The sequence below is a fragment of the Spea bombifrons genome, chromosome 1, assembly GCF_027358695.1.
Source record: "Spea bombifrons isolate aSpeBom1 chromosome 1, aSpeBom1.2.pri, whole genome shotgun sequence".
Lineage (NCBI taxonomy): Eukaryota > Metazoa > Chordata > Amphibia > Anura > Pelobatidae > Spea > Spea bombifrons.
Window position 1 is genome coordinate 112,202,140 of NC_071087.1, and position 20,056 is coordinate 112,222,195.

At 42.9% G+C, this 20,056-nt stretch overlaps 1 protein-coding gene across 1 annotated transcript in view; it reads left to right on the top strand.

Annotated features, from left to right (window-relative positions):
* The first annotated feature begins 481 nt into the window (after positions 1–481).
* The window catches only part of MED13L (mediator complex subunit 13L), a 66,565-nt gene continuing 46,990 nt past the window's right edge, over positions 482–20,056 (top strand). Inside the window, exons 1-2 of the mRNA XM_053468863.1 lie at positions 482–1,624; positions 17,155–17,392. Coding sequence (XP_053324838.1) covers positions 1,553–1,624; positions 17,155–17,392 — 310 coding nt within the window. The 5' untranslated portion in view covers positions 482–1,552. The remainder of the gene's footprint in view (positions 1,625–17,154; positions 17,393–20,056) is intronic.

Sequence of the window (20,056 nt, forward strand, 5' to 3'; positions counted from 1 at the left end):
AGTCCTGCGAAAATTGGTGGTGCTATATAAATAAAATCTATTATTATTAGTATTAATACTATTAGCTGTAATTGTCCTGCGTTCATTGCTACTGCGTGATTTTTGCTTTCGAAGCAACGCGCCTCTCCTATGTATAACACAGCATTGGTTTACACGCCATGGCCTCTAAAAATGTGTCCTGGCTTTCCTTGCAAAATGCTGTTTGCTTTGTTAATGCAAAGATCTAATAGATAAATTGATGCATGTGGAAATAACAATGTGTGACAATTGGCCACTGATAATGTCATTCTCACTAGAACACGGCAGATGTGATGAGTATATAGAACAATGATAAGATTAATAATAATCATAGTGTAACAATAGCCATGCAGATAATAGCGATATTAATACCCGAGCGCTGGAGATTCCCATGCACACAGCGACCTCTGGCGGCGCTTTACAGTTCACAGACGCGATAGGGCTTATGTGAGGTACAAGCGAAGGCCCCCCACGCTTTCCTCCTCCCTTACACCGTCACGTGAGCACCGAAGCCCAATCACACTCCGTGTTGTCGCGACTGGACGCCATTGCTGCTGTCACAGAGGCGAAGCTCCGGTCAGTGTGTGAGGCAGAGGACGGCTGCGGTAGAGTCTCGTACCCCCCCCAAGCCAACAACGGAGCCACTAAGGAGACGGGACGCTCTTTGCTCCAACTCGTAGGCCTCGGTGCCATTTGCAAGGAGCGCACAGTCACCCGGCAGGCAAAGCCCTCATCCCGAGCAGGCCAGGATCCTGCGGCCTCCTCCTGTGGCACGGGGCGGTACGCTTTTCCCACATCCCCGGGAAGCTTGGAGTTCGGAAGTACTCTGCAGCTAGGACTGGATATCTGAGAAAGGACCCGGAGGCCCAGGGGCAGGCGCCGCCAGGAGCCCCCCTGTCATTTGCGGGATCTATGTGACTGGCATGCACTTGGGTGCTATTGGATCTTGCAGCTTCGGGTGCACACACAGCCGTATACATTCAAGCTGTGGCATCAGGGCGACTGGGCAGACAGGAGGCCCCGGCACGCTAGGGGGCGAAGCCCTGCACCTGGGCTGCTACCGACACAGCCCGTCCATCGTGATACTGTCAGCGTGATTTTTTTCCTCCTGTAAAGCCACTTGTACTTGCATTGCATTCCCTGACAAGCAGGGGGAGGCCGCAGCGTTTCCTTTCCCACCTCTTCCTTTCACATCCCACGGCGTCGGTCCGCCCCTCCCCCACTCGGGTGACTCACTTCTCCGCGCCGGATTATCAGGAAAACCAGGTTTCATCCGTGGTGTCCGTGGATCTTTGTTTTGGCAATTCCGTGGGTGCCCCCGCTCTGGGAGAATGGTCGCGGCTGTACCCCACCTGTGATCTGCAGGACTCCTGAACAAGGACCCTGTGATCCCGATATCGCCGCCCACACCGAGCCCGCTTCCAGAGGATCAGCTTGGGCCTGCTTTACAGCCTGTCTGCCAAGCTTTCGGATCGGATAAAGGATTTTAGGTCTCAGACATGCCCAGCTCTGGTAGCCAGGCTCCCGGTGGATCATGACTGCGGCGGCGAACTGGGCAGCCAACGGGGCGAGCCTGGAGGACTGTCATTCTAACCTCTTCTCATTGGTAATAATCATCTGTGTGTCTGTCATGTGCATGAGAGACCCTTCCTGTGCCCGGTGACTCTATTACCCAGAGCAGGGTCACACGTGTGCCGGCTGCATCGCTTTACTAGATGGCCTGTATGTCATGGCAAGTGCCACTCGGAGGCCATTGACATAAAGGCATCACTAGCCTCTGCTGTGCTTATCATTCGTTATGATTGAACGGGGAAGTGATAATAGGTAGTGATGAATAACAAGTGTGCATTGATGATGTTGACAATGTTTTATACAGTTTGATGATGGGCTTTATATAGATTTGGTTAAATGCCACATTCAGCTTGTTTGTATTACTCCATCATTTGCTAGATGTTGGCTAAGAGCTTCCCATTACACCCTGGAATGATTGTCAGTCCAGCCATTGTTGTGTGAAGAAGCCATGACTGTACTGCATGTTTAGGACCTGTAATTATTATCTATTAAGTAGACTTCCATAGGTGGGTATATGTGAACGTTATGTGCAGGCAGCCTTTACGTTGTTCTTGGGTACATCTTTGGATACGTTTCTTTAGGCATACTGACTTTAATATCATAGTTGTTAGTTTCCCATTACTAGGTACACACAACTATCTCATTGCCTGTGACATTCCTAGAGTGCTGTCATCTAGGCTTTCCCAGACAGGGCATCACCCCTCTCTTGTCACTTGGTTGCCGTTTCATGTTTTATCTGTGGCTCTCCACGTAGTTGGCTGTCTATGCTAGGTAGACCAACGGCGCTGTCAGTGTACTCTCCGGCCATTGGCTGCGTCTGTTCTCCAGAAGCATGCCATTCATCAGGCCTTGTAGTTATGACATCTACCTCTGTTTGTGGGCAGACATATACATGCGCTACATATTCCTCTGTTGATTTCTTAGACAGGCACAGAAAAGACTACTCCAAAGGTGAACACATCACATCTGTGTATAGCAAGATCACTATTTTTTGCTTCCTATTATGCATGAATTAGTGGTAACATAATTCAGTCACAGTCACTTTATTACAGATGTATTCCTCTTCTTTTTCAACGATTGCCTCTGCTGACTTCATTGCTGTCTTCTTGTGTGCACAGGGGGCAAACAAGTGCTGTAAACAGTGTTTGAACGACTTCACTGTCGTTATTTATTATTGATTCTGTTAGCTTCATATTCATTCATTTACCTATATTAAGCATCATTTATTTTCATTATTTAAACCATTTCTTTTTTAATTTTTTTTTAATGGGAATTGGTGCAATTTAGTTTGCACCCTAGCTCTCAAGTGATTGGTAAAAGTGTGCGGATTGTATTTGTTTTAGTCCAATTGATTCATGAATATTATGTCTGTCTCCTAAACACTTTTCCTGACAAGATTATCAGTGGTAGGGGATGTGGAGCAAACAGGGATATTCCCCTGGTTTCCACGGTGATTGCGCCACATCTAGAAAGTTTCATCCCTGTAGCTAAACTCTTACGAGGTCTTTCCACGGCTCATGGCAAGGTTTGCTCAGCACTTAAGCCCAAGTGATTGTAATGTTTTGTCCTAGAGTGAGGTTAGACGCAGTTGCGTGTACACAAACCCGTCTTCTCTCATAGCCAGTAAAACATTTTCTTGGCGTGGCCAAAATGCCAACTAGTTTTGGATACAGCATTATTTCCCCTCAATCTCAAGGTCATCTGTTTTTTATTACTTGCCTGAATTGGGAAAGTATTTTAAAAAGCTGAAATCTTGCGTAACGTTATGCATGTCAGTACATCTGCGGTGTTGGAACTAGTGTTTCCATGTGGATATGTTGTTTTTACCTTTGTAGTTTCCAGTAATGCCAAAAAGAGTTGTGACTACTAATTAATAGTGTCGAGAGTTCTTCTTCTGTTTAATCTGTTCTAGAATCGTTCATTTTGAATAAGGAAATTTACTGGCACGTCTTTAGGCAACACGTAAAGTGACGCTCGTGCGAACCGTCGTTGGCATGTGTCATGGAGACAAAATGAGTCCATGCATTCCTGGTCCATGAAACACGTTCTAAGCTGGAGTCTGACGTTTAGAATTGCTGTATCGCTGAATTGCAGGGTTATTGTAGCACTTCAGTCATGTTTTCACATTAGATTCCCCCTACAGGTACATTGTGTCTCCCCCTGCGTCACTATATATTACTTTAATGCGTCCACCGAACTGTCTTTGCTACAACTATCTTCAGGACTCTCTCACGTGGACATCGATTGCTCTCTCAGGACAATTGGACGTGGATTTCCACGTCTGTGCCGTTTATTAGAGATTGTGCGGGGAAGGCATTTAGACAGAATGCATGTGTGTGAATCTTTTGTGAAGCCGGGGCACTGGTTGACGGTTGGAGCCCGGCAGATGTGTCTAGAAGCTGATTTCATGGTGAACGTGTCTCATCCCGAGATCAGGGGCAGGGTCGGCCAGATTTACGTAACTTTAGGCACCAGTTTTGCTTTTTGTGTTTTCTGTAACTATGGAAAGATAAATCTACAGTGTTACCTCGGGTCAGTCCGGCTCTGTATAACGCTTACATTAACAGCCCAAACGTACTGAGATTTCTGGGTAGAGAGACCCATTTGACTTTCTATGCTCATTAATTCCAGTTACATAAAAAAGAGTACTATAGAAATAAGAGCGATTTGTGTCATCAGTGAGTGATGAGAGGACGATGCTGTGGTAATGGCAGTGCTGTCTGTCACGCCGGCGGGTCTCATTTACTCTGCCTACATGTCTGTGTTCGGTGATGACGAAGCCCTGAACGTTCTCGCCTGACACCCTCCTGTTTGTGTACCTCCTCTGCGGGTGCATCTGAGTCAAAGCACCGCGGCTGTGTAGAACTATCTAATAAAGCGTGCGCTCCCCTTAGTAGAAATGTGCCGACCTTTCCCTAGCAGTGGCGGCGGCAGCGTATTTTCCCTGCTCTTCTCTCTTTCAGGGTTTTTTCTTTGGCTTTCTTCCTGATACATAGGATCCGCCCCTGTGTGTGTTCGGTTACCTTCTATGCCTGATCCCTGTGCATTTCCACCCTGCAGTGCTATAAATAAGAAGCACTCAGACCTTACCTCACACACCGCTACACTCGCTAGTAACCCTACGCGTGCCAGAGCCGCGCAAAAGCGTCATATCGTCTTTCTCGGTGACCATCTGACCCGATCTGTGTAATGGATTCCATTAGTGCCTTACCTTTCAAGACTAAAAGATAATTGCTTGTCGTTAATATTTAAATGTCTGTTCTAACACCTTTTGAGTCTGGTACGTCGGGGTGTCTGAAAGATGCTCGGTGACAGAATTTCTATGTATTGTCCTCTGCTTTGGGATTTGCTGTTGCGAGCGACGCGGAGTGAATGAATGAATAGCGCTTATAGAGACGGCTTATGTCCCCGACAGCCCCTGTGAAGGAGAATGCATAGTAACATACTTTGTGAGTACTTTAAATATAAAGCACTTAACTGAGCTGTCCTCCTCCTCCATGGTCTGATGGTCCAATGATTGGCTGCTTGGAGTCAACCAATCGGTAGCAGAAGAGGACTCCACATTGAAATCAGCGGAAGTGTTTGCCATACATGCGCATTCCCCGAGCCGGCACTGGAGCTATTTAAGATTAAAAGTACAACAAGAGGCCACCGTCTAAAACTGGGGGCTCACGCATCTAGATGTAATGTAAGGAAGCTTTACTTTACTGAGATGGTAGTAGATAAATGGAAAAGCCTCCCATCTGAAGTGGTAGATGTTAATTTAGTCCCCCAATGGCTTTGAGGGATGGAGACTAATTGTGCCTGAATCTCATCACATATGAATGTATAAGTTTTTAGACTTTTAAGTGAGTATTTTGTTATTTTAAGGTTTAAATACAGTTGTGTATCTCGCCGTTTTAACGTTTTTAGTGCCACCAACGTTTTTCCTTACCTCCCGTGTTGAGGTGATGGACTGGCAAGTAGGTCGCTGCCCACCGCTGTGTCGATACAGATCTTGCTTTTATTAAGTAGTCTGGTTTTGGTGAATAAGGATGCAGATGCGCAGTCTGTAGCTTTTATTTATTGTTTTACTGTTTGTTACTACCACTGAGGCTTTTCTACCACCATTTTTCAATCCCCCCTTTTTTTGAATCAGAACCTCTGATGAACAGACAGATTCAAGATCCTATAATGGTTTCTCGTGACAATTTCTCTAGATGTGGAAGCTTTCTTATCACAGCGATCCCTTTAACAGTGTAGGGCAGCAGTACGGTTGTTCGGATGTCTCCTGTGGCACGTTTGTAAATAAATTACTGCGCTCTCTTTAACATTTGGCTGTTTCTGAGTAATGCCAGGAAATCCTGCTTTTTGATGGGGAAAAAAAATCAGTCCCTTACATTGGTATATGTTTAGTTAGCCGGGAAACATTTCTATATATATTGTGCTTTCTCATGATGTCACAATGCGGACAGTTTTGACATCTGCACTGGTAGGCTCATGGCATTGACTGTTGGCTTTGCTTTTTTCCATATCACACTAATGAATTTGGTTGCTTGTTCATCAATGTACTGCTGGCCCTCTTGGTCACTAAAAGGTTAACATTACAGCGCAGACTGCAGTAATGAGAGCACCGTGTCTGTCCCATGTTTTGTACTTTGTTCCTACCAGAATTCCAGGTCATTTATGAAGCTGCTGCTGGACTCCCGGCGGTGTTGTTAGACGTCAGCGTCAGAAGCTGGCTGTGTGTCCGTGATGTGCTGCCACATGATGGCATGTTACAGTGCCTGTAAAATTCACCACTTTGTAGTTTGATTGTGTTTATATGATCCTTCATTAGAACTTTGAGTATTTTCAAGGTGGTTAATTGTTTGTGAGAGCTCTTGCATAAAAATCTTTATAGGATTTTTTTTCTATACTGTCCTAGCTATCCAAGCCACCCTCCAAGGTAGGGCTGTCAGGAGTGTATGCAGCATCACACCTGAGTCCAAAGTCAGCCTGCAAAAAAAATACGTTTGTCTTTGACTTATTGGGACTTCTCTTCTTGTTAGACGCCATACCTTTGCTAGAGTTAGGGCAAATGTACGTGGTTCTGGTTCTCTGGCTATTATTCAACTAAAGTTCCATTACTGGTCTGCTAGCTTCAAAGATGGGAAATTAGCTGTGATGTTAAGTGAGAGTAGGGGTCCACCTATTGTCCACTATCTCCTCGTTAGACCTGCTATCCAGAACAATCTGATCGAGGTAACAAGCAGGCTTTAGGCCTGACTTTACCCTTTCACTTGTTATCTTTGTAAACATAGTTCCCCTCTTGTACTTTATCAGCGTGCTAAACAGGGTCTTGCAGCCCACAATACATTGGCGTGTGTGGTCTCCGGGTTTAGGTTTGTACGGATTAGTGATGATTCGTTATCTGTATTGATTTGATTCTGCTTAGCTCAGCAGAAACCTATCTCCTTATCACAAGCAACACGGTGTAGACCTTTTCACTAAAACTGACCAGTCTTACTTTTCACTTCTATAGTCTTCATTGATGACTGGTGGATTTTGCTATTCGTGCACTTTACATCTTGTGGCTTAGCATTTTTTTGTTTTTAAAGATTAGATTCCAAATGGTTGTAGTAGATCATATATATGTGTGTATATATATATATATATATATATATATATATATATATATATATATATAAATATATATATAAATAAATTTTACCTTGCAACAAAACAATGCGTACAGCAATCTAGGAGCTAGCTAAAAAATGTAGATGTTTTTTGTTCCCAATGATAATTAACACATATATTAACATGCTAACACACACAGAGCAACATAATTTCACATCTACATCTTTAAGCACGCATACTAACACAGGCTTTTTTTGGTGGTGGTGGGGGCTTTGTAGCTCGCAGTCATCACACACTGCCTGTAACTGAGTGCCAGGAAACCATTTCAACTGAGGGGACGCAGCGACCCATGGGGAGGGTCCGTGGTCAGCGGTGGTGCTAGCGCTGGGGGCTTCCCTGCCAAAAAACACTTTGTCACCCCGGTGACTTGGCGTTTAGGGTTTGTTAAGCACCGGCCTTACAGACATTCCGATTGGGATGCAAAAGCTATAAATAGATTAGGAAGGTAGGACCCTGTCCGGTAGAGCTTATATTGTAGTAGTAAGCAGTGGACAGAAATCTGCCTACAATCATAGTCAGGAGGTAAGTGCAGTTTACAGCGATTTAGAGTTCTGAATGGCGTACGAGGTTTGTAAACTACTGTAGTGCTACAATTGAAAGGCGTTCCTTTAGTTTGCTAGCTATTTAGAAGTTAAAGCTTTACGAATGTCTGGTGGTAGGGATTTCCAGGTGTATGGAGCAGCGAGGGAGAAGACCTGTAGATGGGATGGAGCAGCGAGGGAGAAGACCCGTAGATCAAGATGGACTATAGAATGATAAGTGCTGAAGAGACTTGAAGATTTTGCTGTACTCTAGAGGAAGAAGAGATGGTGGGGACACCAACTTTTTTCTTTTGGTTTTTGGCTTGCTGTTTTGTTATGTTACTATTTTACAGGGCCTGTTCGATTTTGTATACACTTGCCAGATACTTAGTAAAATTGTATAAATTGTGGTGGCTTTGGTCTACTTATTTGACAAGCCTGTAGTTTTGAGGATGAAGGCAGGCAGAACATTTCCCTTCAGAACAGACACTGATGGAAACCCCAATATGCTTTACCTTTTTTTTTTCATAGTTCTTTACGGCACATTTAAAGTCATTCACTTATCCTATATATTCATCCATTTGCGATTCTAGAATGTTCATGCCTTCTAGAAAATGGTAAGAACTTACAAGGTTTGTGATGCTTGAAGGGCTCCATGAGCTAGAGAGTAGAAATCAAGACACAGGCACAGTTTTCTTTTACTTTTTTATTTTTTTATAATGGCTGCAAGCAAAGAGCAGAATCAGAATACACTCTTCAGGACTACGAGAAACCCATCGGATCCCAGAGAGCACGTATATATCTTTGTGAAATTTCTCATGAGGTTTTCTGAGAGCAACAATTACTTTATGGCTATTGAAGAGCATCGGAGCTTCAAGCAAAGGATTTGTTATGTATTCGAGCGTCTTCTTTTAAACTTCAATGTACCATGTTTCAGACACTAAATTGTGTAATTGTAACCTGAGGCCTAAGCTTGGTTATTTTGTTTATAATTTAAAGGGACATCCCAGTGTCCCAGTGAGCCCCCTAAACAAAATGCATAAGAAGGTACTTTTGTAAGCATGCTTATATGCCTTGGTCAGATTGAAAAGAGGATACTTACTTAAGGGAAATACTGCAGCTGCCTTGCTCCTCGGTGGTCCAACCATTCTTGCCACTCAAGCAGCCAATGAACTGAATGGACCCTCTCCCAGGCACTGCTGGCGCTGACGTGTTGTATGTGCATGTGTTTGGCTGGACACTGCGTGTAAAATATCAGGGCAGTGGCGGAAGGGGCAAATGCATGTGAAAAATACTGCAGAACCCCCCTATGCGTTTACAAAATGGGCAACACTGATATTTAATGGGACCGCGCAACCATCACATGCATTAAAGGGCGTATGATGACTGAAGTGCCCCTTGTAAACCTTTTTTCCAAATCCCTTATGCTAGGCATGTTTTGCTCATATTGATTTAGCATGTAGCATATAAATATATTTATGCTGAACATTATGACAAACATCAGGGATTGAAGTGTGAGCTTTTTAGCCTCAGGCAAGCTGGGGAGCCGCATTCTTGCAAACATCCTCTTTCCATCTTTTCTTCCCTTGGGCATTCTCAGCTTCTGCTGCTATTCTATCCCATTTCACAATGTCAGTGGTGTTTTTTATATATATAGATAGAGATAGAGATATAGATATATATAGATAGAAATATAGATATATATAGAAAAAAAGAATATCTTGCTTTCATTTACGTCCCGCCATAAGTGACTGTTTACTTGTGTTTTCGTTGCTGCAGAAAAGGTGGCTTAAGCTGTCATTTCGGCTACACGCCTTCACCCCTGATATTCTACCAAAAAGTATTTTATAGTCTTTCAGTATACCCTTCTTTTTATATTGATATATATACATGCACACACACACACACTTTTTTTTGTGTTAGCCATATATGTAGTATACAGTTGGAAACCTGCTTAGACATACCACATGAATAGTGGCGCTTTAGCGTACCCCTAGTAGTAAAGTGTGGCTGTTTGGCCCTGCCGTCTCTGGAGGTATTTATGGGTACTTCCATTAAGTTACATGCGGTTCCTCTACAGAGCAGAGAATGTTGCTGCTTGACTTTTTTTTTTTGGTCTGGTTTCCGTATGCAAACACAGAGACAACCCTCGCCAAATTACTAACTGTCTCCTCACTCCTGAAGAGAAAAAAAGTTTAGTTGGCCGTGCTTAGTCTCTTGGACCTCTTTCCAGCTTTCTTCTGGCTTAAGTCCTACTTCTGTGACCGTACCTTTTAACATCACCTTCTCTGGCTCTTGTGTCTCCCTCCTGCTGTCACTGGTGTGCCTCGGGGCTGAACTTTTGGGCATGTATCCCCTTTATTGAGTGGACACGCTAATTTACCTTTTCTTGCCTTAGTTCCTCTCCTTTCTTCTATAGTTCTTCTTCTTTGTTAGTTCTTTTCTTTAGTTAGTCTTCTATTAGACTGTCCCTTTAAGGCATTGTATTATATGCTGTAAACTAGCTTTTAATAGCTGACACCTGGGCTTTGTTCTTTGTTTCGGCCATTAGTAATAGTGAGCAGTAATGCCTGCTGCTAGAAGACTTCAGTTATTTGGTAAGAGGATAGGACAGGATTCACACACTCAAGTAGTGACTTTGCAGCATTATTTTTGTTGACGGTGTCTTCAGCTTAGTGAATCAATAAGCTATCTTTGTGTGCCAGAGATTCTTCAACGGAAAGTCTGTGCATGGGCCAGTGATCTAAAGTTGGGTAGGGGTCTTCTTACTTTTAATACATTTGCACCTATTTTATTATATCTTGGTGGTCTTAGGAGCTTCACATGCCTTCACTGAGCCAAGAGCATCTGATCAATCAGTGCTGACACTCGCAGTACACTAAAAAGAATAGCTAACAATAAGATCGTTTGAATTATGGGCTTATTCACTTTAGTCACTTGCCATGTTGTCTTCAGCAAAAGCACGATCAAAGTAAAAACCACACTCTGATGTCAGAGATCGTAGCTGGTGAAATATGACGGCGTTCTCTGCGCTCATAACATAAAAGAGGTTTTTCTCTTTATATTTACACGCAGTCACATCTGATCATGTAGACCTTGTGTGATTTATAGGCTAAGGGCAAGGCTGTTATTTTTTTGTGGCATTTTGTTCTTATTTATATTTATATCTATATCTCTTGCTCTCGCGTTTTATTCGTTTGACTCTTAAAACGTACATGTAGTTGACAGAATAAACATTACTGAAACCCCAATTTGAATTCACTTAGGACCACGGAAAAGCTGGTACGGAGCACATATGGCCAGCAGGCCTCCACTTATCAGTAGTACAGCAGGGGTTCATGCTGTGCTCTCTTGTGAACATACGTGGAAGTATTACAATGCACTAGGGCTGCAACAACTAATCGATAAAATCGATAATAATCGATAATGAAATTCGTTGGCAACGAATTTCATTATCGATTAGTTGAATCGATTATTATCGATTATAAAATGAGGGTTTTTTCAGAGCAAACGCTCTGAAAAATCCCCCTCATTATATAATCCGTTTAGTCTGACTCACCGTCTCACAGCAGCAGCTCCTACTTACTCCCCCTCCCTGTAATCACTGTGACAACTGGCCCCGCCCCTTCCTTCTCCAGGCCAGAACCACATGGCTGTGACACTCATCTAACTGTAAGTATATGTGTATGTATATGTATATATATATATATATATATATATATATATATATATATATAATGTGTATGTGTGTATATATATATATATATAATGTGTGTGTATATATATATATATATATATATATATATATATATATATATATATATGTATATATATATGTATGTTATATATATATATATTTGGGCTACTGAAAGTTAGGGGAGGTGGGGGTTAATTTAGGGGCAGTTATGGTTAGTGGGGTGTTTAGGGTTAATTTAGGGGCAGTTATGGTTAATTGGGTGTTTAGGGTTAATTTAGGGGCAGTTATGTTAATAGGGTGTTTAGGGTTAATTTAGGAGCAGCTGTGGTTAATGGGGTGTTTGGGGTTAATTTGAGGCAGTTGTGGTTAATGGTGTGTTTAGGGTTAATTTAGGGGATGCTGTGGTTGATGGGGTCTTTAGGGTTAATTTAGGGGATGCTGTGGTTAAGGGGGTGTTAAGGGTTAATTTAGGGGCAGTTATGGTTAATGGGGAGTTTAGGGTTAATTTAGGGGAATCTAAATCCTGGGGGCAGTGAAGTGACATATCTGGGGGTATAAGGCATATACAGTATATAAGGCATATGTGGGGAGGGCAGTGTGGCATGTCTGGGGAGGATGGAGTGGTGTATCAGGGTGTATAAGGCATATCTGGGGGTAGAGTGGCATATCTGGGGGTAGAGAAGTGGCATGTCTGGGAGGCAGGGTGGCATGTCTGGGGAGGATGGAGTGGGGTATCAGGGGATATAAGGCGTATCAGGCACAGTGGCAGATGTGGGAGGCAGCGTGGAGTGGCAGATGTGGGAGGCAGCGTGGCATATGTGGGAGGCATTGTGGAGTGGCAGATGTGGGAGGCAGCATGGCGTGGCATATGTGGGGAGGGCAGGGTGGCATGTCTGGGGAGGATGGAGTGGTGTTTCAGGGGGTATAAGGCGTATCAGGCACAGTGGCATGTGGGGGGTAGAGTGGAGTGGCAGATTTGGGAGGCAGCGTGGCGTGGCATATGTGGGAGGCAGCGTGGTGTGGTAAATGTGGGAGGCAGCGTGGAGTGCTGTGGTAGGCAGCGTGGCATATGTGGGGGGGCAGCATGGCATGTCTGGGAGGCAGCGTAGCAAATTAGTAAATTATTTTAAATAAATGAAAAATTTACAATTTTTTTATCCGATTAATCGATTAATCGAAAAAATAATCGGCCAACTAATCGATTATTAAAATAATCGTTAGTTGCAGCCCTACAATGCACACATTAAAACAATAACTTTAAATGAAAAATAGTTAACCTCGGTAATCAAATGCATCTGAGGATATTGGGTCTCTGGCTTCTACCGTAAAATGACTCCCTCCTGCGCAACCTCAAAACCTTCTGCAAACCAAGGCTGCAGGTAAAACGTAAATGCCGTTCTTATGCTCTTGGAGAGAGTGCGAAAGGCTCCCGATACCTGTATTTCAGGTCCATACATGCAATAAAATATTTAATTGTATTCTATAATGTGAAGAAATACTGGCAGGCATAATTAGAGCTGCTATGACATCACTCATTCCGCAGCCAGAGACATGGAAAAATGAACAAGTCATATCGATATGAGATTTCAAATTTTTTTATTACGATTAAAAAAAAAACAAAGCAATTAATCCTCTGAGAAGTCAAACAAGTGGCGTTATAGTACACTCGCGCGCGCACACACACTCACACACACGCAAGCACTGGAAAGAAACATCTGGTGGTAATCGAAAGTCAAAGTCCACACTGTGTAAAAAGCAGGAATGCAGCTTTCCTCTGAAACCGAGGCGTTCGGATCCCTCTCCTTGGCATGCTTGTTTGCACTTATTGTTGTCTTGGTGTGGAAAACTGCTTCTCTAACTAGGCTGTCCAGCTGCCCTGTGCTGCGTTCAAAGGGTAGCGAGCTTGCTTTTCTAATTCCATCACTGTGAACACGTACATCTGGATGCCTATCGGCGGTATTGTTGTTGCCTTAGTCAGCTCTGCGCTCGCTTAACCTCTTGGGAAGCTGTAAATTCCTGGGATTTTGTGTTGTATAGTGTTACAAATTGGCATCATATGCAGATGATCTGCTATTAGCGCTGAGAGATTCGATCGCCTCTCCTAACGCTGTAGTACTGGACTTGATGAGTTACGCTGTTTAAGGAGCTTGCCTAGAACTTTATGGACATACCACGTTTTATAGCTTCTGGGAAGATGAAGTGGACTCCTCGCTGACTTTCTGCCTCTCCTAGGCTGTATATGTGTTTCAGCTACACAACATGTACTGGTCCCAAACAGCTACTGCTTGCACTTAAAGGGCTTGTTCCACTTAGACAAATCCTCGGACCTTTTAACAGTGGACATGTCTGGCCTTCCCTGTTGAGATGGTTAGGGGATAGTACAGATATTGGCCTTATAAAAATGCTTAAATTCATGTTGTTACTTTATTACTGGTGCCTAATCGAGCTTTCTATAATTACAGTTGTGCCATTATCTATTAACAATTACAATTAATTAAATTAATACAACAATAACTACATTTAGTGACCGTATTACCAGCTATGTTTGCATAAAGAATACTTCTGCCGTCGCTGCCGTTTGATCTTTTAAGGCTGCGTCATGGTTTTGCTAGTTTTACTATCATTGGGTACGCAGACAGTGATGTCTCCAACAAGATTTCTTAAATGCATCTTTTTAATTATTTAAATGGATAATATTGCAGCCTTGGTATTAGTGTTGGTCTTTTTTAATGAATTTACACGTGCTAACAGCTTAAGCGAAGGAAAAATGACAAGATATTGTCGTTTACCTCTGAAGGAACACAGAAACTCTTAAGAAATGTTTTCAGTTTCTATGGCTTTAAGCAGTCAGTACCTGCATTTGTGTCGCGTGATAAGTATTCCCGGCAAACTTTTTGCATGATTTGAAAACTGTTTCTGGGAATTGTTTGGGCGCGTTTATATTGCTACACTTTAGCACAGTATAGGGATCAAAATCTTAAATCTTTCAAGGAATGTGTAGGTTCACACAGCTCAAATAATCCGTATGTCTTCTAAATGGTTGAGAGGTCATCTTTTCTCCAGTAAGCACCCCTGTCATCACTGGTTTGTTTCTGTAGGTGAAAGTGTTATGTACTACTTTTAGGGATGCAACCGAAATGAGAATTCTGGGCTGAAACCGAAAATTCAGGATTTACTTGACCAAAAATGACCCCTCCCTTTAAAAATACATAAATTAAAAAAAAAAAAAACCCACAAAGTAACACTCCAAAATTGGACAAAAATATTCTATAACAATATTTATATGTATGATTAACAGCAATCACAATCCTATCATGTACTGGTTGGCTGGGCATGATAGGGGTGTGATTACTGTTAACAATCATATATGTATTAATATTGAATTTTTCACTTACTTTGAATAAGTGTGGTTAACACACCAAACTTGAACCAAAGAAAACCCAACAATAATAATATATATATCTATATATAATATATTGGTAACAACAATCACAATCCTATCATGCTGAGACAGCCAGTGCATGCTAGAACTTGGACATGATAGGAGTGTGATTATAGGCTCCCTATGCCGTGCTACCCCCCACTTACACATCCATGCTATCACACACACTCATTAAAAAACATTAATTCACTCATTCATATACTCATTCATTCCCTTAATCACACATACTTGCTCATACACCCTCCCCCGCCCCCTTACCTGAACTGCAGGGGCCCTGCTGCTTCCCTCTGCGTTGCTGTGCTAGCAACCTCTCTTGTCTCACCCCCATGTCTCATGCATTCACATGACTCTGCTGGGTTCCTGCTTTTCCTGACCGGTACAAGAGACGCTTCACGCACACTGTGTGACCAACGCACAGGTAAGCAGCCTGGCCCCTGCGGACGATTATTTATTTATTTCAGCATTTTGCCGATAACGCCCTTTTTGGCCGATATATTTCGGCCACGATATATATTGGTGCATCCCTACTTTTTATGTCCTGTCTACCTGTTGTACAGAGCCGCTGTAAACCTGGGCTTATCAAGTTCGAATGTATGTAGTGCCATTTTCTGTTTGAACAGCAGGTTTTTGCAAAATACAATCTTGGTAGAATGAATAACGGGTCTAGGTCTATTATACTTGCAGAAGGTGCTAGACAGGTGCACATGGTTCTTCTCCTACTGCCCCGTGGGAAGCTGTTTACTGTGACGTATGGAGAAAAAGACGCTGTTCGATAAACAGGACTTCGTTAGCATTGCCATAAAGCAGGGGCGTCCAACCTGCGGCCCGCCAGCTGCATCTCCCATCCTCCTCAGCCAGCCCCTTAGCTGAAAGAGCATTATGGGAGATGTAGTCCTGCAGCAGCTGGAGGGCCGCAGGTTGGACTTCCCTGCCATAAAGAATCGACCTGTGGTGAATTTGGAGATGAATGTCTTAGAATGGATGCATGCGTGAGTCAAAGCAATTTGAAGGAAGAGTGATTGTGGAAGGATGGTATTGCTCTGTTTGTTAGAGCTTTATGGGAGGGTAGGAACGAAAGCCTAGAGCTTTGAGTCCTTTTACTCGCTGTATGTCCTTGTCTTTTTGTTATTGCAGCGTTATGAGATTCGTATTTTTTCCCCCCCTTTAGTGTGAGTCTAATATCAAACGGATACTAGTTGAAAGTCAAATTAATGACACTAGTTGTGAAGTAGTAGTGTTTATATGAGGTTAAGCTTTTGTGCGTACATTATACTAGCGATAATTGCCAACACAACTGTATGCAAGGAAAAAAAATGATACCGGAAATTTCCAGGGATTATACTTTTTTTTTTTTTGTTCCAGTGAACTTCCTGTATCCGCCGACCTGGCCGTGTGATGTTTTGGGTGACTTTCCCAGCTGACTCCACACTGAGCTGATTTTTTTTTTCCTTGATAGACCTTCATTATTCAGGGTCCGGCTGCGTGGTTAAGACTTAGCCTTTCTATGGTTTACCGCAAGCAGTATGATAAGGAGTCAGGTTATTTGCCTAGTAGATTGGGCTAAGATAACAGAGCTCATATGCAGCTACGTTTCAGCAAGCCAATGTGTGCCAAGTTGCAAGCTAGTTTTCCGTGTCCTTACTGAGGGCCGTGATGATGTTGGTGACTTTTTGCGGGGTTCCCTTTTAATGAGTGGCAGCTATGTATGTGGTACAGAGCGGAAAAACAGACTTTAATGGCAACAGCGTTCCATGAAAAAGGTTTCTGTAAGGTAATAGAGACCTAAAATGAAAGCCTTTAGGGAGTTGTAGTCCTCAAAAGCGCGTGCAAAAATGTTGGCATACCTGTGGGCAAATGTAACTTCTAGAGTCTAACGTCTTTCGGGCACTGAACTCCATGCTATACGTGTCTTCTGTACGCTAAAACTGTGCATTGTGTACTTCTTTTTTTGCTTATTTGTCACATTTAACTGTTTCAGATCATCAAACTAACTTTAATATTAGACAACCATGTAATAAAGCACAAAATGCAGCTTTTAAATGACCATTTCATTTATTGAAGGTTAAGGGTTAATCAAAACCTATATCACCCATGTGAAATTGCAATTGCCCCCCTAAACCTAATAACCGCAATCAAATGTTTTCTGCCAGCAGGATTGGTTAATGACGCGATCCAATCATATAAAGGATATCTCACTTGGCTAGGTCTGCTAACATATACCTTTCTTGTTTCTCTTTTCTTAGGCTGAACTGACCGGCATTAAATGGCGTCGATACAACTTTCAGGGCCATGGCGATTGCAGCCCGATCATCTCTGCTCCAGCCCAGGACGACCCCATCCTGCTGAGCTTTATCCGCTGCCTGCAGGCCAACCTGCTCTGTGTGTGGAGACGCGAGGTCAAGCCTGACCGCAAAGAGCTCTGGGTCTTCTGGTGGGGAGAAGAGCCGAACCTCGGCGATGTCATACACCACGAGCTGTTCAGTAAGTGTCTTGTTGCCTTTGTAGTGATTTAGGATGTCTAGTACATAGAACGGGACGGATCAGATGGCCCCCGTGATTTCACAGCTGACAAAGTACGAGTGCAAGCCTACGTGTTCTTGCAGAATAAAAACTTTTTGTTTAGATTTTCAAGTGTTTCTGACAATATTTAATCTGTGCTGTGGATAGCTAGCAAGCAAAGTTTGAGCTGTTTTCTATTATTATTATTTATATGGAGATCTCTGTTGCATTATGTACGCTGCAGCGGTTATGCAGGTCAATATATATATATATATATATATATATATATATATATATATATATATATATAATGTGTGTATATATATATGTATATTCCATCGTAGATATTTCTGCTATGCTTGCGTGTACTACTGGCTGAGTGTCTACGATATCTTTATAGTTTTTTGTTTATTAAACAGATTGTGGAGTCTAAAAGAAATCATTTTGTTTTCTGTTTAACTGCTTGCCTTCATGTGTGCATTATACATTTTACTGGTATGCTTTTATGTGGAAATAAAAGTGAAACGGTAATGTATGATATTGCTGTATTAATGACTGTTGTTCTTGGTCCTTGATAGTATTGATGATTTAAGTTTGTTTGGCAATAACACCTGTGGCTCTAAGTATCGGGATACAGCATCCGACCGTAATGCTCTGCACCCACCCCCCCTTGTAGCCGTTGTTAACTGGATTTTGTCTGTCCCTCTATAATCGGCTGAGGTTTTCAGCCATCCCGTGTGGTAATAAGCCTCATTACTTCTGTGACTGGTTCACATCTGTCCGCAGATGACAGTGGTGTATAGAGAATCGTCTCTGTCTCTCTGTCTCTCTCTCTCTCTGTCTCTCTGTCTCTCTGTCTCTCTGTCTCTGTCTCTGTGTCTCGCTCTTGTCTGCCAGGGGACTCCTGTCTCTTGGCACTGTGCATGATGTGGAATGTCCTTGCCTCAGACTGAAGTCTTATTTCCTACAATGACAGGCCTGCGTAGTATTGGCAGGATTGTTCACCCTTGGCGAGGACTCTTCCCTGGAAACTCCCGGTGCAGAGCCGCGGCCCTGCCCTTACTATTGATAGGTGTTTCTTTATTAAAACATGTGTAAATGATAAGTCTTTGTTAACCTGAATGCTGGTTTGCACCTACTGTGTTTCTAATGTAATGCTCTGAGATATCGGAGCATTTATAAAATGTAAGCTTCAACGTACCAGAACGCCATAACCGCGACGTCTGTAGCTCTAGCCCCTGTGCAGGTTCCGGTTATAGTCGCTATTTCTTATGGTTCCGACAAATGGATCCCTTAAGACAGAAGTAAGGAGATAGCGAAGACCGGAGCGCAGGAACGCGTGAGTTATACTACGTGCGAGCCGGGCTTTAGCGTCTGTATTTAGCAGAGCTGTGCGAGCGCGTGAGAGGCGGCTGTGTCTGTGTCACTGCTATGCAGCCCGTCATACATAATGGAGAAGCCCATCAAGCCATTACAGCGGCGTGAATCTTTTATAAGGCACCTGTTCTTAGTGGAGGCATTCGTGACATTCTTACTTCCCCAGCCAGCTTTTAATAATATATAGGCGTTTCCCTTTTTTTTTCCCCTCGTTCTTTCTTACCATTTTCTCTTATTGTGTTTATAAAATATTAACGCTGTTGGTGTCTTTGCTGTCAGGCCAGTTCTTAGACTGAGAGGATAATTGTGATTGACGTTGAGGCATTCTGATTTATTGCTTTTAAATGTGAAATATTCTGAGGGATTCTTCGTTCCGGTTCTGCTTGTCCTTACATTATCTTAACCGCTATATGCCCATGTGTATGTTACAAAGCAATGTATGCTTTGTAATGTGTTCTCTATATCCGGGTTGCACTCAATCAAGGTATGCTGCATTGAGCCCTCTCTTAGGAGCTAGAGATGGCGTCCACACCGGGCAGTTTACACAATTTGTTACTTTTTGTCATCGTTCTGTAATGCGTATATAAAAGACGCTTGTGATTTGCGCATACCTCGCTTATGAGAAGAGAGAAAAAAAACCACACATTTGCGTCCCAGTTGGCTCAGAAATATTTCTTACGCAGCAGCTGGGAGGAAAACAAACAAAATAAAATAATAATATATATTAGTTTGTGTGTACATGTGTTCCTTCTGTGTCCAGACGATATTCATTTTTGATCTGATGGGAGTAAAAGATATAAAAGTAAAAGCTTGGAGGAGCTACATGAAACCTTACTGCCTTAATATAGCTAAGTGTGCAAGAGAAATCCGTGTCTGCGTGGCTCTAGATCACGTAGTGTTCTGTATGATGACAATCCGCGTCGAGAGCCCATTCGTAGTAAGGCATAGTCTTATTCTGAGAGGGGGTTTCACCGCGGGGGATACTGCGAGCCGAATGCCAAAGCAGCTATTATGGGTATGGAGAAGAGACTTTTGGTATGCGGCACATTAGCATATTTGACTACATGGTTTTTAAATCGTGTGCTGTATCATTTTAAGGTGCTGTTCGACCTGATGGTAAGCGCTTTCCATCCTTTGTATTCTTAGTCTGTAAATGACTCCCTGACGATCTTATCTGTGCTTTAAAGCAGATCTGCGTACGCATTTTGCAAACTTTCTGGTTATTGATTGGTTCGAGGAGCCTTTGGAAGAGTGGGACGGCTGGCAGCA